The sequence below is a fragment of the Epinephelus lanceolatus genome, chromosome 20 (genome assembly GCF_041903045.1).
Source record: "Epinephelus lanceolatus isolate andai-2023 chromosome 20, ASM4190304v1, whole genome shotgun sequence".
NCBI classification, from domain to species: Eukaryota; Metazoa; Chordata; class Actinopteri; order Perciformes; family Serranidae; genus Epinephelus; species Epinephelus lanceolatus.
In genome coordinates, this window is record NC_135753.1 from 12,778,031 (window position 1) to 12,801,348 (window position 23,318).

Consider the following 23,318-nt stretch of genomic DNA (forward strand, 5'->3'; position numbering starts at 1 on the left):
TATTTGTTACTTCAAGACCATCCATTTGTTCTTGGTAGATTATTTGTTCTACTACTCTGATACTAAATTTTAAGTAAGGAAGCCTTTACAAAGGGTTAAGAAGAAAATGACATACCTTAACAATGTTTCTTTTTGCATATATTTCCTTTTTATATCACTATTTAATGTTTTTTTTTTTTAACTTTATTGTCGTTACATGTTGAAACTGTGCTTTGTTAACTATCATCATTTTGGTATTTTTAAATGCACTTCCATACATTTTGCACTTTCATTTTCTTTAAAGTCAAGAGTTTGTTTTTTTATTGGTATTCTATCTACCTTATATAAGGTCATCTCTTATATTTGCATCTTTTTTCTTACATTTGCATCTTTGATCTGCTTTATTAGAGCTTATTTCTCATATTCACATATTACTTATTAAGAGATGAACCATTACAAATGACCATTTGTATATCAATTACTCTGCCACGTTACGCTGTATTCCTGAAGTAAAGCTGTTTTTCTCACATGCCTCCACAGTGAACGAAGAATCCAACAACTGAGAAAATTCCTTATGAATTGAAGTTCAAGGGGTCTGCATTTAACAACAGCAAAACTATATCAAAACATCTGTTTACAAACCTTCTCACAACTCGTGCAGTATAGTCCAAGTCTCATTTATCCAATCTTATGCTCCATACTTCCCAAACAGAGAGACCTTTCCGATGGGGAACTGAACAGACAGTGAAACTTATCTATGTTCTCTTCAAAGCCAAACTCCATTGACAAAATCAGTAATTTTACCTTGCTGATCACAGGAGCTGCTGGTCTACCCCTGCCTTGATAAGTTTGTTTCTTTTTGTTATTGTGTGACTTTCATGTTCAAAACGATTAGTTCAGATTCACCAAAGTCAAACAATAACATAAACAAACAAACTAATCGAGGCAGCAGCAGACTAACAGCTTCTGTGCTAAGCAAGGTAAAATTAGTGTTTTTGTCAATGAAGTCTGGCTTTGAAAAGAGAATGGACAGGTTTTACTTTCAGTTCAGTTTTAAATGCTAAAGTCTGAGCGAAAGTGCAGTAAGTACTGAGCATATGACTTGATAAATGACCTGGGGCCTGTATCACGAAGCGAGATCAACCTTTCCTGGGTTACCCAGACCTATCCTGGGTTGACTAACCCTAACAATGGCAATCACAGCGCTGGATATCAACTCGGTAACTCAACCCAGGGTTGCTTTATCAAGAGCCGTGAACGCGCACGCAGAGGACCAATCACAATCATGAGAGAAGCACAGCGTCACTGAGTGTCCTCACACAGCGCCGTATGTGAGAAAAAAAAAAAGGTATTTCTCGTGAGGATCAGAGATTAATTCTACTAAAATATGAGGAGGAGAAGAACAACATTACAGAAAAGGCCAACACCGTGGCAGCTGCAGGAGGAGGAAACATGCGTGGCAACGCATAACAGGATGAATAATGTTTTTTTAGTTTAGATTAGTTTATTTTCACATAATGTTAAAAACAGACAATATAAAATTTACAAGATTACAAAAAGAAAAGTGCCAGAGAGGTTAGAAGCCACTAAACGCTTATCAAAGAAATTCCCCTGTCAAAACATCAATGGAATCACATAATAGACAAGAAAAAAAAAACGGGTCAGGAAAGAAGAAATAGAGGAAGAGAGAGGGAAAAATCAAGACAAAACAAGGTAGCAAATAAAATGATGTGTAGGTTAAATTACTCATCACTGGTTCAAGTAGCTACAGTACCTGTACCTGTACATCTGACACTGATCGCACCTTTGAATCCCATGAAATCAATGCTGCACAGATGAATTGCGTGTATTATAATTATCGTCTAACATCATTGCGTCTGATAAATTGGTCTTCTTTGTCATAACGTTATATATGCTACAATGAAGCTTAAAGCTGACGCCACAATTAAATCATATCAACACCAAATTGATAGTCTGAATACAATCATCCTGATATTGAGCTGTGTTAGAAATTAACAGCTGCGCAAAAAGGAAAATCCCTCAAACACCATGAAGTGTAGACATGATAGGCTACTTTCCACACTTCCAGCAGCAAAGCTGTCAATTAGGCCCATTATCTTTAACAGGGATCATTTCCTCCAACAAAATAAAATGTTGGCACTAATATATTAAGTGTCCGCAAATGATCAGTTTCTTTCTTATGAAGGGGCGGGATGAAATTTCGACTTCTTTCCACTCCTTTTTGAACAATCTTTTCATTGTCTGTTGTTGTTGTTTTCTTTTCTTTTTTAATGTTCAAAATAAACTTTCAAATCAAAATCAATCAAATGAATTAAACTTCCCGTCATGACTGGGCTGCATTTCTGTCAGCAGAGTCATTTTTTTCCGAACAGCTGATTGGCCAGTGGGTGGTGCTTTTTATAGGATCGGATTCAACCCTGAACTTACCCTGCTCCGGAGCAGGATAGCCGTTCAGAGTAAGTTACCATGGTGATCTACTCCGATAAGAACTGAACCGGCTTCGTGAGACCGAAAACCCAGGGTTAACCCTGAAGTTACCTCGCTAAGACAAAATCCTGCTTTGTGATACAGGCCCCTGGATTATACTGCACAAGTTTCGTGACAGTTTGTAAACAAATGTTTTGATAGATCTTTGCTGTTGTTAAACGTGGACCCCAATGACTCGTATGATTCATGAAGAATTTTCTCCGTTTTTCAATTCTTCGATCCCATGGAGGCATAAAAAAAAGTTTTCTTTGTGAATTAAAAGTAACAGAGTAACTGATACACAAATTGTCATTTAGGGGGTGAGGTTTTCCTTTAAGTGTTTGTGGGTTCAGGGAAATCTTTATTAATGCCTTATAACGCATCTGTAGAGCATCAATAAATTATAATTCATAAGGACTTTAAAAAGGATGTCTTACAAAAATATGTTCTGAAATTGGATGATGTTTAAAAGAAATATTTCCTACTGCACTGAGGAGAACTTCCCTTATTTACATGAAAATTAAAGGTTTACGGGACATTGTGATTAAATTAAAAACCATCGTTCAGTGGATTAATATCTGAATGTAAACCTAGCTGTATTACTGAATCATTAATATTTCAATGTTACGTTTATTAAAAAAAAATCAAAAGCCTTTTGTTAATAATAGATGTGTTTTCTTACTTTAAAAAGCAGCTCACTCTCACTGAACTGAGAATTCAAAAAAAACTGAGATACTGTGTATTAGATTGATATAAGAGATGTGACAGTTATGATGGTGATGATGACTGTTGATGCTACATCTAGAGCACAGTTATCCAGCCATAATGACAATATTAAACACAGCATATAAGAGCCTCCTCTGTCGTTATTATTGTTCGCTGCATGAGACACTCTGCATCGCTGTATCTATAAAGAGTTGGAGTGCACATCTCCACTTGTCATCTTGACTGTAGCTTCTTGTTTCCGTTCAATTTTAATACATAAAAGATACAAAGAAAATATGCGTGTATGTCTTTGTTGTTTCCACAGCAACCACTGCAGATAAGTCGCTGCTGCCTGAGGACACAAACACAACCTGATAGATTGTAAACACCAGTTTAATGTCTACCAGGGTCACATGGATGACTTTGCTTTTAATATTTGACACAAGTATGTTTCATCCAAACTCCCCCCACAAAGACTTGGTGTATTCCTTTAAGAGACGCCAGACAGGGAACAAACATGTAAGCTCCTCCAGCCAACCTGTACCAGCAGACACGTGCAGCCAAAGCCAGAGACCCTCGCTAAAAGCTATTGTAGCGACAAAGATCCCTGCGCCCTCGCCAACCATCCCCGCCCACGTACATGGAGGAAGCAACAAAGATACAAACTCTATAGAGACAAAAAAAGAAAACAGCCACAGCAAAAGAGCCATTCACAGGCACCCAGCCCAGAAACATAACCACTGTTCATATAGCATAAAGCCACAGATGGCTGCTTGACAAAGCTCTCAAACCAAACCGAGGAGACAGACTGGGACAGATGACAGCACTGAAACTAACAAGACAGAGACAGTGTGTGTGTGTGTTTATGTGTGTGTACTTCAGGGTCAGGAAATCATGGTGTATTACAGCTAAAAATGCACATGAAAGTATCCCTCTGCAAAATAAAAGGAGTCCCGTTTTATCCATTTCACCCTACTCACTTTTAGTGTAGTTAGGTGCAATCATATGTGAGTGTGGGCCAAAGAAAAAGACACTGTGACAAAGGTAATTCTTTCAGTTCACACTGGATAGGAAAAAAAAAAGAGGATTTGGATGAGAAAATGGCGAGATTTCTGTCTGTGAGTTGTGTCAGAGAATGCCAACCTCATACAAACTAAAGCATTAAAAAAACTTGACAATAGAAGGGCTAACACAACGGCTTATGAACAAAGAACAGAGAGAATTGCATCATTTTCTTCTGTAAGAATTGCAACAGAAGAGTGTGATATCAAATATGAGTTTGATATGAGGTGTATTTAAAGTTAAAATCCTTAAGATTTTCATGAAATTGACTCCTGTTTAACCATTTAATCATTTTACACTCAGTAATTACCTCTCTAGGTGGTAGTTTTCATTGTTAGTTAATGCGCTAGAGTCAGGGTGCCTTCACACGAAGAAGGGACTGACAGGAAATGATGCAGCCTGTGATCCATTACATTTGTAATGTTTTCTCATTGATAACAGCTTCACTGTTTACTGCTCAGTCTCCTGCAGACGTATTAGCACATATTGTGTTGCTGCTAAAGCAAAGCAAACATTCCCTACTGTTGGTACTCAACCATGGCTCCACAGTAACAGGTGCCAGCTTGCCACTGGCAAACATTTTGGCAACCCATTCTTGGCATTTGGTTGCCACCAATTTTTAACGTATAAAGAACAGGGACAGAAAAATGAAAAAAACGTGAACCCTTAAATAAATATTTAAATATTGCTGTTACAGTCAGAACTGGCAGACAATGCTGCACGTGCATTAGTGCATTTACCCGCGTGCACACAGGCATCTGTTTTAGAGACAATGGTGAAGCAAACTAAGTTGTTTGACCATGGGGTGGAAAATTCAATCAGCCTATCAAAATCACAAACAAATTGAATGAATTGAAAAAGAACCAGATGAACCTGAACAAATTACAAAGAACTGTGCATAGCGTTAGATGAGGCAGGCTAGCTGATTGATAGAAGGAAGTCAGCTGATAGATTACATGATTCCTTTCTACGCAACCAGTTGGCGAATCTCATTCAGGGCGCCCTATTTAAACTGCTCTGGCCTGCCTACTGTTGCTGCTTCCTCTGCAAGTCGCTTTGCAACCTGCCTCCACCCCAGCTCCTCCTTTTCATGTTGTGTCTGATGTATCAATGTCATTTCTGTTTGTCACTGATGCTGCTCTGTTCTATTCCTGGAGGGTCTTTGCTGCTGCTCTCCCTGCCTTAGGTTTTCCATGTAGGCACATGGAAGGGCAGGGAGGGTTGCTCTCTCTGCCTCAGGCTTTCCTCGTATGCATGTGGAAGGGCAGAGAGGTCCCAGAACAGAGCCATACCACCAAATATCAAATTTCTAATGGAAATTAAGTTTTCTTTGACCAAAGTGTTCCTGACTGAATTGAATTTGTGAAAATCTGGGAGGCAAAGTATCTCAGCATCTTTGAGCTGGAGGGAAATTATACTGTTTGTACAGCACACGCTTCAGTAAGTGACACATCAAGCCACCAGTTGAAGGTAGCACATCCTACAGCACCACAGGACTAGACAAGAACTGGAGCTTGGAGCAACATGAGCGGGCAGCTCAACATCATTATGAGGTGGAGGCATCACATTTTATTTCATTAAGCTGAACCATAACCGTAGTATCTCACTCAAAATTTAAGGTGACCACAAATGGCAACCAGATTTTAAGTTTCGGCAACCAAAAGCTGAGGCCTGGTTGCCAGCTAGCCATTAAACTTTTTCAACTGGCTAAACAAGGCCTGCTTTTTTGTTTTTGTGTGAAGCACTCCAGAAATTCCAATGTATTTGTCACAGAGATTGACGGCACTTATGCATCAATAAATCTTCTACAAATCAAGATAACGATCATTTTAAGCATTCTTTGACCACAGATATGTTTTAAATATTGCAGCCACAGTGAGCTGTTCGATTAAGAGCCTCATAGGCAACAGCAGATCACAGTTGCAGTTATTTTTGCCTGACTTTGTTTGTTTGGCAGCACTGGAAACACACACATCAGTTGCTCTTATGTTATATTTCTGGCAAAGTCGCTGCTCAACAAGTGTTTGTTAGTAGTTTAAAAACAAAAATAGTTTTAAAACCGCGCTTGTTGATACCACCAGGACCAGGTGCCACCAAATCAATCAGGTCCGAAATCTTAAGGATTATAACTTTCAAATCTTTTCAAAATCTTTTTAAAATTTGAAATAAAAAATCAATAAAATCACCTCAAAAAAGGCCTGAAAATGTTTTTTATTTCTTACCTTGTACCAGCTTTTTGTAGTGTGCATGATATCCATGTATGTGTGTTCCTGTGTGTTTGTGTGTGCACATTTATGCCCATATATTTACAACACGTGTCTTTGTGCGTGATCATACCTTCAGTGTGGAGGTCAGTATGCGGAGGCGGTGCAGGCGGTCATTGAGCTGAGGGTCGGCGGCCCGTCGGAGAAAGGACTGCCTGCACTCTGACTGACCTTTGGTGTCCGACCCGCGACCCAGTGGACATACCCCGCCCTGCTCACAAGCACGAAACAGGTCGCCCAGGGATGCACCCTCACTGCCGCCTTTAGAGAGAGAGACAGTAAGTCAGTCACTTAATGATGATTTAAACCCTCCTCCACTCCTCCATTCACATGATGTGAAGCTAAAGGCTAAAGACCTGTCAAAAATCTGATTAGATTGAGTTATATCTCCGAGTAACCACTGGAGGACAGCAGCACACACCTCAACACCTCTGCTTTACAGTGTAATGACTTGTATTATTAATGATGATAAAGTCGTGCTCTCTTCCCCTCCAGCCTCAGGGATGTCCTCTCCACTTTTTATTTCCTCTGCTTGACTGGCTAAATGAGAATTCACATGGTTATTATATTTCATTGTTTACTATTCTGGTTTGGCACTTTTCTTTCAGCATGCTGCTGGGTTCACCTTGGCAACCAGTGCACCATTGTCTCATTAGCCTCATTAGATCAGTGTAATACTGGAGTGTGTGTGACTCTACTCGATACTGATGATGATTTAAATGGAAATGTGTCTGCCTCAGAGCGTTTTTTATTTCTGGCACATGTGCTGACGTCTTCACCTTAAAAAAAAAAAAAAAATCTTTTTTTTTCAGTCTCTTGTGGCTGTCACTCAATGTGAGACACATTTTTCCTGTTCTGCTCTTACTTGACGTCCACCCACACAATCACTCAGCACAGAGCTACATGTGTTCACTGCCTCCTCTTGTTTGTGTCCACGTGTTTCACAGTACATGTATGTCCCTGACTAAACTCACCGTTGTGTGTTTGCTGTTCTTCTTTCGCAGGGGCCGCGAGGAGTGTGTGTAGGTTGCTGTCTCGTGGCAGTGTGAAGCTGCGGGGTTTCCCTCCCTGGGTTGCCATAGGAATCAGCCTCTGCATCGCCATGGGCAACGGGACATTCCTCTGTGCAGGGAGAGTGTAAACTGCACCGGCCATCATAGTCCCGCTGCCTGGACCGGGTTCAGCGAAGACGGCATCCTCTGTAACGTGAAGACAAGAAAATACAGTTCACATTTTCTTTGTTTTCTTCAATTAAAATAATCAACTACTGATTGTATCACTCATTTGTAAAAGAACATAAAGTTCACACATAAAACATAGACACAAACAAAACAATTAAAAATAAAACAACAAGTAAACATGGAGAAATAATAAAAGATATATAATATCCAATCTAAACCTCTCCAGCTACTTGTTTACTGACAATCTGGCAAAGTCTGTTTGTTTTATTTCTTGTTAATTTTGTGCAAATTATACTTTTGACAGTAATGTGTAATGTGTGTGTGTGTGTGTGTGTGTGCGTGCGTGCGTGTGCTGTGGGAGAGTGAGCTCTTATGTGTATTCTTGTTGATGATTTTTTTTAATGGTTTGGATTGCTTGATTTATCATCTTTATTATTATTTATTTAATCATTTTTATATAATTAAGTGCCTGAGGGTCTCCTTGAAAATAAGATCTTGTTGGGTTTATAGTCAAATTAAATTTGAAAGAAAAAAACTAATATTTTCTGCATTAAAAGTACTAACACAGTGTTTTTAAACTTAACTCTTTTTCTGTGTCAGTTAATTCTCTATGGAGTGATGTGCTATTTGGAGGAAGACTATCAATCACACATACTGCAAATGTACGACAAGTTTGCACAATACATCAGTCCGTGTCAAATTTCCATGTCTTATTAATATGTGTAGCTTACTGTGTTATCTTTAGCCCCCTTAGAAACACGGCAACTGGAGATATTACTTAAAAAACATTTATTATCATGCAGTGGAGAGAGAGTCTTTAAGGATTCTGGAAACACCTTCAGATAAGTGGTAGGAGTTGTTAAAGGTGACTTATTATGCTTTTCCTTATTTTCTGTCTTTAGTCACAATAGCTGGGTTTCCATCTAAATGTATCGCAAATTTTAAGCAAATTTTGTGAAAATGCAAAAACGCAAAAGAAAATGCAAATTTATGCACGTTTCCATTCATTATTGTTTTGCGAGTATTGGGAGTCAACAGGTCGAGCAGAAGGTGGCGCTTCTCATGAAAAATAAAATGCAAAAGAACACCCGTAGAAGAAGAGGGCGCCGTGAGAAGACGTCATTGAGAGCGTCTCATATCCACAACTGATATAAACAATTACCGGCACATCCATGACTACAACGAGATGGAAAGATTCCTTGGGTACTTCTTGGCTATTGTGAGAGCTCTCATCACACTCATATCAGCGTTGTCAGCGTAGCTTACATAATGCCGTGATGTCTGTGTTGGTACACCAGGCAGCACACGTGATGCAGCGGTATTCAACACATCCAGTCTATTCAGGTAAGCTGTGAAATAGCCTACACTCACCTGACACTGGAGTAATTACCTCTCTCTAAGTTCACACAGGTGTGTGTGTGAAGTAGAAGTAGGATTCGGTAGCCTACGTCATAGTTTATTCGCTAAAAACTTTTTTGCGATATTTCGGCCTTTTTTCGAATTTCTGGCGTTTCCATTCAAGTTTTTTTTCCGCAATTGTTGAAAATGCGAATAAAAATAGGTGGATGGAAACCCGACTACTGTCATGTGTTCATATTAAATGTGACCAAAGTTTCAGTAATGAGGTAAATGTATGTAAAAGTAATTAATGTGAGCAAAAACCTCCCTGTTCTGAATACGGTTTTACAACATTTTTCCTACTTTCAAGACAAGCTGATGTCACATTATGACAGATTTCTTAATAAGGTCTTCTGCTTCAGACACAGCACTTCAAATGTTTGGCATGTAACTGCATGTAGTTACATGCTAACATCAGGGAATCCTCTGTTCTGAGTTGGCAATGCTGTTCATTTCTCCCTGATTTCAGATAATATTCCTGCTGGAACATGTTAGATTGTGTGATTTTGGTTTAGAAGCTTTGATTGGAGATTTTTCGCTGTAGGAAGTGCGGCTATATTCTGTTACAGTCATTCCCCTACTGCAAGGACATTGCTACATGTAGCTACATGCTAACATCAGGGAAACATGTAATCTTGGTTACTGTTGTTGTCAGTTTCTCTTTAATTTCATATTCTGCTGGAACATGTCCTGTTGGGATTGGACGCTTTTATTGGTGATTTTCCACAGGAGTAAGTGCCACTATACTCTGACAGTTACAGTCATTCCCCCAGCTGCAATGGCAGTGCAGAGATGCCAAGATGTGGAAGACCAGAAAACACTGACCAGTCAGAGCAGACTGGGCTTTCGCGGGAGGGGGACTTAAAGAGACAGGTGCTAAAATGGAGCATCCTAAGACAGAAGGGGCTCTAGTTTCCCGGCGCAGCGCAGGGTGACGCAGGGTGGCGAACCCCGCGCAGAGCTAGTTTCAAGCAGCGCAACCCGAGGCGCGCTCAGTTTGGTAGTTTGGCAGACCGAGGTGCGCTGAGATGGGTGTGGCGGCGCAGCAGAGGGAGGTGTCGACAGATCCAGCTTGGCGCAGTGACAGTTTCGTGCCAAAAGGCTTCGCCGAAGGTACGCTAAAAGCTCGCCAACTGAAACCACGTCTACTGTCAGCGCAGGCGGAGCGCAGCCGGTGTAGCGGAAGTTTGGCTGACCGGCAGACAGTGCGTACACGTCACCAAAACCTCACAGGCAGGTTTCCAGAATATCAGGCACATTAACAATGCAATAAATACCCAAAAAAACACTATTCAATGCAACTATCTGCAATCAGCACATAAATGTATCTCTATATCAACTGTCCCGTCACATCTGATGTCAGATCAAAGGGGATTGGCACCGTTTGGCACGTTTGGCACGCGTAATGGAAACCCAACCTGATTTGATTAACACAGCTGCAGCTTCACAGCCCTCTCAGCCAACCACAAACAGCCACAGCATCAGATAGGGAGTATATATTCAGCATCTGTCATCTTAGAAAAGTCAAAAGAAAAGAAACAGAGTGAGACTGCGAGAGAGAAAGAGAGAGCGCACGCACACGAGAGAAACAACATTGATTTACAATTGTGGTGACCTCCTCCCAGGCTACCTTTGCATCATCAGCCCGTGGAGGTCTGCTCACAGTTCCATATAGTCGGGCACTGCGAGCTTGGACCTCCCGGACCAAAACATCAGTTTCCTCCTGGGAGAAGTTTGGCCGTCTGACGCTGCTGCTCTCTTCTGCCATGGCGAACTGAGTAAACTCTCATTCACACATTTGCATTCGCATTTAAGGGCGAGGAGAGGGGCTCATTTGATTGGTGTGATGTGTGTAAAACCCACTCCACGCCTTCTCTCCTCCCTCTTTCCGACTTGCGCAGGTAGGAGGGACGGAGGTGGGAAAGAGGAGTAGCTGCGCCAGGCGCACAGTGTGCCAAACTTGCAAAATCCGCCTGGCCAAACCCAGTTGGCGAAGCGCAGGTGCGCTGCGCCTCCACCTCGCCCGGTCTGCGAAACTAGAGCCCAAGGTGTTCCAGCAAAGACAATATGAGGACAATAAAGTGTTTTTGAACATTAAGGCATGCAAACATATTCTAGAAGAAACCCAAAATACAAGTATGAAAAAGAAAATGAGCATAGTAGGTCCCCTTTAAATATCACACGGTATTAATTAGCTTTAATTCCGTGACCTGAATGTAAAAGAACTCATGAGAAGCCCAAACTGGGGCTCTGTGACCCTATAATAGTATTCAAGCGATTTATAAAAATAAGTAAATAAAATAAAACTACAACCTTTGACCTTGTGGATATAAAATGTCATCACTTCATCATTCAATGCTATTAGACATTTGTGTGAAATGTTGTCATAATTAGCATATGAATTCTTGAGGTATGGCCAGTTATCTTTTGTGAGGTTGAACAGTTCATCCTTGACTCAAAGTGGATGTTTGTATCAAATCTGAATAAAATCTCATAAGGCCTTTTTGAGGTATCACATACATGAGAATGGAAGTAACTCAATTTTTATGCGGCTATTGTCATAAAAATTATAAAGTGTTAAACTAACTGGTTGTGTGTGTGTTACCTAGTGGCCCAGTTTGTAGGTAGTGCAGTCCAGCTTCAGTCAACGGTGTCTCAATAAGGTCCTGCCACGAACGTCTCTGAGATGAGGAAGAGCGGCCTGGAGACCCTGTCTCACTGCTGCCCCCTGCGGGACTGGATCGGTACTACAAAAAAGAACAAAGACAGAACGTTAAGTATTTTTCGCAAGAGCAATATCATCCACGTGTCCCCTGTTGATCATGGTAACTCGCATTATCCAATAACATATATCATATCGTTCACTGTATGTAGTTTAAATGCAAACATTGTTGGCTGTATTTATGTTATTTGAATATAGACCCAGGAAGAGTAACTAATGGAGATCCCAATAAAGAATCCAGAGGGGGGCGTCGGTGGCTTAGTGGTAGAGCAGGCGCCCCATGTACACGGCTGTTGCCGCAGTGGCTCGGGCTCGACCCCAGCCTGTGGCCCCACGCTGCATGTCACTCCCCCTCTCTCACCCCCCCTCACACTTGTCCTTCCTATCAAATAAAGGCTAAAAAATGCCCCAAAAAATATCTTTAAAAAAAAAAAAAAAAGTATCCAGAGGAAGAGCACTCATATTTTATTCACAACAGCTCATTTGATTCTGATATGGCTGCTCCACTTCACTTCCCGTGAAAAAACAAGTTAAAGTTAAGAGCCTGGTAACTTTAAACTGCATATTTTTGTATAATTTGTATGAATTTCAAAAAACTAATTTCCCAAACTGCTGGATTTGGTGAATTTAAAGAATCATGAATAAATGAAAGATTTATCATGCTCAACACTACAAATGTGCTGGATGTGCAATGAGCATACTGAGACTTCACCCTCAGAGCCTTGATAGCAGCGGGGCTTCGAAATGTACATTTTGTCTGGAACAAAAGCCATTATAATAATTTCTAAGGTAATTAAATCCAGAGTCCCTACTGGTAGGATGGATGTAATCAGCTAATTGTGTGCCAATTACATTGTGACATGACGTGTGCAAGTTTGACATTTCAGCCTGAAAATTAACAGAGTGCAAAATAAAGAGGGTTGGGGGGTAAGGTGGCTGGAGGGCGCACAAAATTCTACTATTAATTGTCTGTGGACCATGAATATTCACAGCAATGATGATAGAGTGGCTTACACAATACACCTTTAGTTGTCTCCTTAAGTATGACATTTAAGGCTTAACATCTCCTTAGCTGAGGGATTCTTTTATTTTTTATTTGTGTTGCACAGAATCCTTTTAAAGGTTTCCTCAGTAATGGAAAAATATTAAGGGCTTTACTGCATTGAAAGAGTTTTTACAGCAACAAAATTCTACAGTTTCCATGGAGACTGTTTGCTTGCACTCGCGTTACCTTTTATCATCTCACAAAGATGGCCTTTAGATAGTAAAAATATGGCAGATGTAAAAACCAAACTGGTCAGAGGAGGAAAAGATTATATTTATGGAGGAATACAATAAAAAAGCACATCCTGAAAAAAGTAGAAAGTAAAAAATTAAACATCAAATGTGGGAAGTCAAATCTATAGTATAAAATCAGTTGCCAATCATGAAGTGCATCTCCTCTCTGGATGTGTTCAGTATCTTGAATTAATCACCATAATCACCACATTGTGGTTAAGATAGTCAGATGGAAAGAGTCAGAGGTACCTTAAGTTTTTTCCCCACTTTGGTTACTAAGGTCTTTTGTGTAACAGTTAAACTAACTTCAAGAGATTCCTTAAGTATAAGACCAAGATAAGGAAAAAAACATCTATAATCTAAACGTCTATAAAATGGGTAAGCCTTGAGCATTTTGGCCTTTGCAATCTTGGATTTTTGGAGCCAGAGGTGACCATATTTGGACAAGAATGTGGAGCTAACCCTAACGCTAGCTACTAGCTTGGTTAGTAACACATTGACAGCTATTGTTAACTGTGGTAGTGTTAATGTTTATGCTAATTAAAGCAAAATATACTAAATAGAAAAATAAACATCAGACTCCTTGGAGGGTCTTTTAGTACAACCAAACCCTGAAGACTTTTTATGCGACCAAAATGTTAGTTAACTTTCATGAACTGAAAACACACTGAAATAGCGACAGCTAAGGCTACACCTATACTCTATGAATCTGGGGCATGGATATAGCGAGAACTGAATGCAGCGTTAAAGGGGGTGCTCCCATTAATTCCTATGAAAATTGCTCAGCAGCTCATGAAGCCAAAAAAGCCCAATTTCCACAGTATGAAATTACCCAGCTCTCCTGCAATGCCTGGTGAACCAGAGACTTCTGCTTGCCGAGCGCCTAACTTCCAGTTTAGCCCTCTACTAACTTGAATGGGAGTAAAATGATTCAACTATGCAGCTCCTCTAGACTCCAGATAGGGAAACAGGTTATTTTGCCGGGTTTGTGATGCTCAAAAACGTATCCACTGATTTACAGACATGACTTTCACAATGTAAGTCTATGGAAAAAGTATTTTTGGGCCCCAGTGCATCATGTGATGGACCCCAAAGTTGTAATTCCATGTAAGGTAAGGTCGTAGTTACGTCACCTAACCAACGTGTTGCCATGGTAGCGACTTGTCAACGGACAGCACCCACCTGTCACCCAAAGCAGCCACAGCCTTGATTACACATAATATCAAGCTTTAATAAAATGTAAACAGGTGAGTTATATCAAAATTCATCCCTCGTACAGTCGTCATAAACAGGGAAAAAGCTGTAGAGACCGAAACTGTTTTTTTTTTTGTACCAGACTGTAGTGATGTTTATTTCAGCTGTAAAGTTGAGCATTGTAACATGTGTGTCTATGGGGACTGATTCGCTTTTGGAGCCAGCCTCAAGTGGCCATATGAGGAACTGCAATTTTTTTTAGCACTTCTGTGTTGGCTCTCTAGCAGGTTGCTGCTTGGAGAAAACCTTAAATGCTTAAGTGAACATATTAAAACATTAAGGAGAAGGCTTAAGGGTCTTTTGTGCAACTGATTTTATTGAGGGAAACCTTAACTCGGACTTTAGGGCAAATGTCAATTTAAGGTGTTTTGTGCAACCAGCTGGCCTTTAGTTGTTGAAATACCTAGCATTGGGATGGACTGACACACACCTCTACAGGATCACATCTGTACTGCACGTCGCTGCTGCTGCTGCCTCCTGGTTTCCTCCCACTGTGTGTGTTGCCTCCACCTAGAGGACCGGGATGGTACTGCGGCTCTGCAGCCACCGCTGGGGGTTCGCCACAGAGGAAGTCCTCCTGAGAGGAGCGTGATCGAGACGTCTCTGTGGAAGACAGTCGAGTGGTCCGGCCTTCCAAGTAGGCACTCATCTGACAGGCAGAGAGGAAAAAGTGAAGATGTGGCAGATGTCAATTGATCACCGGGTCTCATTCAACTGTAATGAGATACTTGAAAAAAGGATTTCATCTGGCAAGGAGGCGGGGTAATGACTGAACAAGTGTGTGAGGGAGAGACAGAGACAAAGGAGAAGTAATGAGTGTTTGGACATGAGTGGAAATGTGTGTCTGTAGAAAAAAGGCAAACACTAAAGACTTCTTATTACAAAGATTTTTAAATATCATTATCTTGCCTTGTCTGGTGACTCTGATTATTTAAACTAAAGAGCTGTTGTAATAAAGTGTTGTTGTTTTAGCTTTTCATTTAATCCTACGCTGAAAAATACAAGTCATCTAAAGTAGAGCAAAGCAATTATAGCATCAATTATACCAAATTTAGCCCCATCACTCCCTGTAGGCTAAATTGGCAATAACTTTAACTGTTACAATGGATTGCACAGGAGCACCGAGCTTAAGTTTCGCCTTCAAGTACACCATGAACTTTATATGAGTGTGTGTGCGTGACTCACTGATGGAGGCCGTGGGTAGGTATCGTATGGAGGTGGGGGACTGTCCTGTTTGGGGCTGGAGGTGGTGTCATCCTCATGTTCACTCTCACTCCAGTAATCTGCAGGAAACCCACACACACACAGTCAGAAACAGCATCAATATACTTCCATCCAAATCTATGTAGGAATATTATAAAAAATATTATAAAATGTTCTACAAATACTGTACCATATGCACACTATATGTCTTTAAGACACCGTAATGAACCCTCACCCTGCTCCTGGCGTATCCTCTCTCGCTCGGCGTAGCCCACGGCGGCCTGGTTGAGACGACTCAGCCATCTAACAGAAGGGTTCAGGTTCAGATTTATGGATTTATCACATAACTGATAATAAAAGAAGGGTTAGAAGGAGGAGGAATACATAGTGAGACAATTGATCCACAAAAGGCTTCTTAGCACCCTCAGAAAGTGCCCATCAACAATGAGCACAACTGAATGTATTAATAGAGAAACATATTAAAGTGACAGTTCACCCCAAAATCAAAAACACATATTTTCCTCCAAACTTTAGTGTTATGTTTCAGTCTAGACTGTTTTGGTGTGAGGTGTCAAGTGTGGAGATGTCTGCCTTCTTTTGAATTCTTCTTCCTCAGCTGAGGAAGATGGCATTCATGTTTACATTTTGTGCTGGAACAAGCACGAGCCTCTCGTCCATGAGTAGATGGACGCCTCCTTCTCCGCAGTGATTTGTTTGGTGGGTGTAGTTCAATAGCAAAAAATAGTTCCTACATGAAATTCCTCACAACAAAGGTCTGTGGATTATCTTGAGTCACTGGTCATGTTTACTGTAAATAGACATTGCTGTTGAGTTTTTCAAATGTATTTTTTAGGTGTTTTGAGCACAACAAGGTGAGTGCCATCTAGCTCCATTATATTAGGAGGGCGGGTGAACTATCACTTTAGGACAACCCACAAGAAATGCACATCACCACTGTGAACAACCAAATGCATTCACAGTGAAATATTTTAGATCAAAGAGTACTCCATTTCAAAATGCTAATAAATGTTTTTTAACCAAAGTAACCACCTTGCTGTTGTATGCCTCCGCGCACCAGTCAAGTTGCACTTAGACTTTACATCCATGCCTGTGACAACATGGATGCTTAACACACATTTTCCCTCAGCAGCACAAAAGATCTATTCAATCAGCCCAATTTCAAGGTGGAAACCCAAGGTTAGTGTCACCAATTCAGTATCTGACCAAATGTCTCCCCTTCTGTTGTCATGAAGTCATGACTGAGTCATGACTGAGTAATGGCCAGTAAAGTGTTTTGCAGAAATATTGTGTGAAATGTTGTCATGATTATATATAAATCCTTGAGTTATAGTCATAGCATGTTTTGTGAGGTTACACTGACATCTGATGACCAAAATCAAATCAGTTCATCACTGAGTCCAAGTGGACATTTGTGCCAAATTCAGTGAAATTCCCTCAAAGCATTCTTGAGATATCACATTCACAAGAACTGGACGGATGGATAATGCCTCCAGCCATAGCTTTTGCCGCTAAGAAGGCATACAAAAGTATAAAACTTGATTCAGCAGAACCAGATGTTGTATTTTTTATTCCAGGCATTCTTCTTCCTTGTCTAAACCTGGTGCCTACATTACCCACAGTGCAATGACACCGCCATGAGCTGGGTCAAAGATTTGTGTGTGTTATGTTAGTAGCCTCTAGCCGCTAGCCTCAAGCAAAGATGAGGAGCTGCAGAGGTCTGGTAACCTCACTTCTTTCTAACTCCCCACCCCCAGATATTCTTATTTTCAAACCTAAGTCTTGAGCTCTAACCGACACTGACATCACTTGAGGCAATTTATCAGACTTCATGCAGCACCCTCTGGAGCCACAAAGGGCTTCATGCAACTTTTTTCATATATGCAGAGGTACAAAATGGGCCATTCTACATTTTCCTGTATGGTGTACTGTTACTTTCCCTTGCACACTGGCACTTTTCACAAGATGCCATATCTGCCCTGTCCGTATCAGGTTCTTCCGGCGATTCCTGATGGCCCGACATGACCTGCACTATTTTTGGTCTTCCAGCGAAATCGAATCCTCCGACAGTTACTGTCCATAACACCCTGATTGAACGAGTCTCCATCTATAAACATTTGGCCATCTATGTGGACACTTCTTTATCCTGGAGTGCACATATAGATTATATCTCTAGGACGGTATAACACATATACTGTCTTAGGAGACTGAGGTCATTTGGAGTAAACAAACAGATCCTGATATTGTTTTTCCAATCTATAATACAGACTGCAGCACAGAGTCAGTTCATGGTACAGTTGTCTCTCTTCAGCTTGAGGCTCAACTATACAAACTGCTACATATCTCATCCAAGACTGGGTCAAATGCTTCAGTCAAGTTTTCAAGCTGCATACATTAAAAGAAATGTTGTCTCTGAATGGAAATAAAACCAAACACAACCAATCCCTTTCACACTTTATCTAAAGAAGGTCAGCTTCTGCCATCACAGAACATATAGAGTCCCACAGGCTTTGAACATTCTGAGGAACTCTTTTGCTCCTCAGTCTGTCAATCTAATAAATCAGAAGTAGCGTCAGTGTACCTGGTCAGACACTGTATGTTATATGAATAATAAATTTGTTGCATTGCATTCCCTTTTGATAATGTGTCATGTGATATGTAGAGTTTGTATTACGGTTTTGTTGCTCTGTTAAATGTTGTTTTCTTTTTTTGTATTTAGGTATATTTATGTGAAAAAGTTGAAGTCCTGGGATTCAGGACAAATTTCAGATTTTTTTCTGATAATAAAGAAATTTAAATCAAATTACCCAGTGGGCATTGGGGGCACTGCATGACGCTCACCTGTTCCCGTTCTCACCTGCCTGCAGCTAGTCTAGTAATGTTACATGACAGTAATGTTGGCCTGGCTCAAAAGAGCAACACAAAGAGAAAACAAACACATTAGAGGATGACAAAACAGAGCTTCTTAAGTCAAATCCTACGTCACTAAATGCAGCCTGGGAGCAGCAGGCTATCGTTATGCCGAAAAACACACCAAGCAGCGGTAAAGTGCGTCCTGTGGTCCGAGCGTCGGCTGTTTTGTTTTGCACCAATGTGCAGTCAAACTTAATGTCGGTGCTGTTAGCGCCAAATTTCAGCCAGAGAATACCTGCAACAAATCTGTAAACAGAATCCTGTGACTCCTTTGACATGTTGACCTGTGTTACAAAGAATAATAATAAACACATCTCCTGGTGGCGAGCTGCACTTTGTTGCTGCTTGGTGTTGTCATAGCAACAATGAAGACCCTGTTGATGTAATGTTAGCATTAGCTAAACCACCTGTGGCTACCACCACCGCTAGTGATGAAAAGACAGTTTTTTAAAGTAACCTGGTTCTTGTCATTCACCTTCCACAAACGGAAAAAATTATAACACGACTTATTTGGTTCCAAAGTATAAAATAAAAAATGTGGTTTTACAGCCAGGCTAGCTGTTTCCCCCTGCTTCCAGTCTTTATGCTAAGCTAAGGTAAGCTAACTGGCTGCATCTTCTTATCCAACCCTCAGCAAGAAAGATTTCCCCAAATGTTCCTTAATAAGTGATTTAGGAAGGTCTTAGAGATCATTTCTCTCTCAAAAAGTAAAAAATCCCCCAGTGGGCTAGTGCTCACCTGTTTTGTTTATACACCCTATAAATTAACTTTTTGCAGGATTCTTTTGTAAAATCCTGAATTATTTTCACTTTGAAACTGATTGGAAACAAGTGAAAATATCTATTTAGGACGTTTTATTAAAATCTTGTCTGAAGTGAAGAGATCATTATGTAAATGACAGCAGAGTCTGGAGAGCCTCTGCACAGGTCAAAACTGAAGCCTCTATGGAAATATATCTTGCAAATGATGTTTTTCATACCCACCACTGCCCGAATAAAAACAGGCCTTTCTACTGACATCAAATGAAAAACATATTTGTCTTGCGCTTTGGGGATAGTAAACAGGAAGCTGCACTCTTGCCACCCTGCAGGGAGTTTGCCCTTCTGCATAACCTTCATCCGTGTTTAGCACATGCTGCTTTACCTGTTCATGTCATCCACTCCATCTGCTGCGAAGTAGAAACTCTTGACCTTGGGGTGACACGCTTTGAAAGCACTAGAGAGCCATGGGGGGAAACAGAGGGAGTTATTTTTGCAGGCAAACATTTATACATAAGAGCATGTGAACTGCATGTGGAGTATAAACACATGAATATGCAACAGAGTGTTTTCATAGTGCACTTACTACTTCTTGCGACATTCACTGGCCCGGTCGATCTTAAACTCTGGAAGACTGACAAAACCCTCTGCCTTCTCATCCTGAGCCGCAGGAGAGATCAAACATATAAAAAGAAAGATAAATAATAAGCTGATAGGAATAGAGAAGGCTAAAGGAAAAATGTTACAGGAAAATTCTGGTTCATTTCAATCTGCCGTATCTCCCCATAAATGTGGCTGTTGTGACTCTGTGAGTCGTGCTAATTTTGCACTCATTGTAGAGATTCAGGAAACAGAGGACTCACTCAGAACAATGTGCATTTGTCTCCTACCACTGTCCAAATAAACATCATTTTGACATTTCAAGACTTGTTCCGGAGTCTGACCAAGAAGTAGCCATCTGGAACGGCCATTATGGTAAACAGCAGAGGGCTCTACGTCTGGGTGTGAGCCTGCATGTCCATTTGTTTACATGTGTGAGGGTGGAGACACCATAGATAGCACTTATTTTGTGTTTGTGCTAGAGGAGGTACAAGGCCAGAGATATAATTACTTTTTAACCACGCGTTCGTGTAGACAACCGGCTGCGTCATGAACAAAACTGTTTACATGTGTATTTGCCCATATATTTTAAGTGTTACTGGAGGCACCAGAAATCTCAGACCATATAGAACTTCAGGGTTTGCATGACGTAAACAACAAACATGGCGACACTTCAGGAGGTTACTATGTTGTTACTTCTATCCACACCATTGTGGATAGATGGTATGTAAGGCCCCTAAATCTTGCATCTTGCAGACGTGTAGCATCAATGTCTGAGGACGTGCGACGCTCCAAAGAGATGCAGGATATGCAGCCATCAAGTGCATGTTAAGGTATAGTTACAAACAAGTCATGTCTGTCCTGAAATGTATGTTTCTCTTCTATAATACACATTCTACATCTCAGAGGCGCTGTCTTTCCACATACGGGCTTCCTTCGCCTTTCAAATGGGACAGAACTCCATGGGAAAGAGTAGGAGAGACACAGCCCGAGGGGGAACCGGGATCTGACACAACACCGGAGGGAGAAGCAAGTCCGTGGAGCTGTGACGAATAAACAAGTGCGTTGCACCGAATGCGCGTCGCTACGGCATCGCTTTGGGTTCTGGGCGCATATGATGTGCATCTACATTGAAAGTAATGGGTTTGTACGTGAAAAAGACGCTACATCTGAGCGCCCCCCATGCACACACACGTCAGTGTGCATCTACAAAAAAAAAGAGCTGCCAGTGGGGGCGGCCCAGGGACCGCGGTAGCAGCATACGTGATACCCAAACATCAGACCGGCTCACTCATTGTCCCGGTCGTCCCGATTAGCCACTCCGGGCCTGTGTTGTATTATTTGTTTTTACTTTCTTTTCTAAAAAACATTATTGTTTGTTTGTTTTGTCTTATTTTGTATGTTCTCACATTTCTGTCTACTCCTATATATGTATTGTTTGTCACTATCCCTGTTTCGTCTACTAGCCCTCACACCAATTAAAAAGAACAAAAAAAATGCATCTGCTAGTCAGATCGAGATCTTTATGATGTGAGACTGTTAAGGTGTGTTCCCCATGATGACATTCTGTAGTCTCATTAAGCCACTTGTCTCATTAAGCCACTTGTTCACAACTGCCTTTTTTAAAGCACATAAAAGCTTCAGAATTCACGAGTGGCTTATTTACCGACGTATTTTTAGTCGTAGAAAAGAACGTGAAAGTCTCTCAAGCTAGTGTTAATCACAGACTTTATTTCAGGCATCTAACCATAAACCCATTAAAAAAAGTTGACTTCAAGACGAGGGAACCGGGGGTGCTAAAATACAAACTCATTTCCGGATTTTAGGACTCATTCCTGGGGCACTATATTTTAGTTTCGACTAAAATGATCCCTAGACGATGAACCCTTGCTGCTATATGGCTAAAAACTACCAAGTTTGACTTTGAAACATTTTTAAGACTTCAGCAAACTTAGCCTTTATACAAATTTAATCTGAAATTAGTCTGAAATCTCTTTTGCTTGCCAAAGTGCTTCTCTGGGGCAAACTGATCCTGTAGTTGTGATATCCTGGCATAAAGCTTCAGGGTAACCTCTGCACCATGTTCTCTCCCTTTGTATAAATGTTTCAAAAACTTGCATTGCTGCTATTAACTGACAGCAGGCACAGATTATGACAAATTTCATCACTTCCTCTTTGTTTCAGAAGCTTCTTCAACAAAATGAAATATGTTAAACTTTTTGGAAAACTGACACTTGAATTGTAGCATCAATAAAAAGAGGTTGGAAAAGGAGAGGACAAGTATGAAATCTGACTTACCTCCTCATTGATGTACCAGTACAAGCAGTTATCCTTCAAAACAAACCAGTACTTCTTCCATTTCTGAGAAAAGTAACCCTTTGCATCTCTCTTTCTCCACAGCCAGCCCTCGCAGTCTCCTCTGCCCAGCGCCTTGCAGGAAACACGCCTCCGACTCAGGGAGGCCAAACTCCGTCCTGGAACAACACAGAGAAGACACACATGAAGACAGACAGAGGGGATGTAAATGAGAAAACTGAGAATAAGCATGAAACATTGTTAGTCAAAAAGGTGCTTGTAAGTGCTCGCTCTGTCACAGAAGTGTGAATAAAATTGCCTCATCCCAACGTCGCAGTAATTCTTGGCAACAGTTCAGTTTTTGGATTTGACAAAACGCTGCTGCAGTGCAGTAAGGTAAGAGGTGTTTAATAAAAATTGCCTTTTTCCTTCTGGCACGAAAGACCTATAACATTTTTCACAACAGGCTCCTCATTAGAGATTACCGAGGAAACTTGGCTCCCAGTCGAGGGCCACCGAGAAACTTTTATTGTGCTGTATCAAACGTCTTAAAGGGAACGCTATTCAATATTCCATTCATTTCTGCAGCAATGGAAAGTGCAGCGTACAGTATATCTCTAAAGGAAACAACTTTCTACACAAGGAAACTAAAGCTCAAATGTGCAGCATGAAAAGATCTGAAGTCTGGAGAGAATCTGAGGATAATTAATAAGTTATATACTGTGATATAGAGGAAACTATACATCCAAGAAATGTACAAAAACGCCATTTATTTCCAATTTCTGTGCAGCAGTTCAGCACTGCCAGCCTGATACCATCACCAATTTAATTTCTGGATCCAGCAGAGACTTGTTCTGTTTAAAAAAAAAAGATTGCCTCAGCCATGGACTAAAAGGAGTAACTAATATTTCATTACTCATGTGATAAGAGTGCTACTCGTAGCATTTAGAACAATCAATAAATCATTATTATCAAATCCTATTTAAACTTCGGTTTAATTGCTGTAAACAAACAAAGCTGTCGCCCGAAAAAGTGCAGCTGGAGCTAAAGCTTTCGGAGCTTCTCACGATGGCAGATGGTGAAGCAAGTGAAAGAAAATCACTTCCAACGTGTTGATCCTCGTTAGTGTGGTGAAAGGAGAAAAAAAAAGCTTTGGTCAAAGAGGCAAAGAAACTGATAGCAGGGAGTTGGAGAGTGGACA

The 23,318-nt window shown here is 40.8% G+C and overlaps 1 protein-coding gene across 2 annotated transcripts in view; it reads right to left on the reverse strand.

Annotated features, from left to right (window-relative positions):
- The window catches only part of cnksr2a (connector enhancer of kinase suppressor of Ras 2a), a 94,957-nt gene that overhangs the window by 1,037 nt on the left and 70,602 nt on the right, over window positions 1–23,318 (reverse strand). For both annotated transcript variants that reach the window (XM_033638205.2, XM_078162824.1), the window contains exons 15-23: window positions 22,121–22,296; window positions 19,809–19,882; window positions 19,608–19,679; window positions 15,769–15,836; window positions 15,516–15,613; window positions 14,761–14,979; window positions 11,682–11,823; window positions 7,472–7,696; window positions 6,571–6,758 (exon numbers count right to left, since the gene is read on the reverse strand). In XM_033638205.2, the coding sequence (XP_033494096.2) occupies window positions 6,571–6,758; window positions 7,472–7,696; window positions 11,682–11,823; window positions 14,761–14,979; window positions 15,516–15,613; window positions 15,769–15,836; window positions 19,608–19,679; window positions 19,809–19,882; window positions 22,121–22,296 (1,262 nt within the window). The remainder of the gene's footprint in view (window positions 1–6,570; window positions 6,759–7,471; window positions 7,697–11,681; window positions 11,824–14,760; window positions 14,980–15,515; window positions 15,614–15,768; window positions 15,837–19,607; window positions 19,680–19,808; window positions 19,883–22,120; window positions 22,297–23,318) is intronic.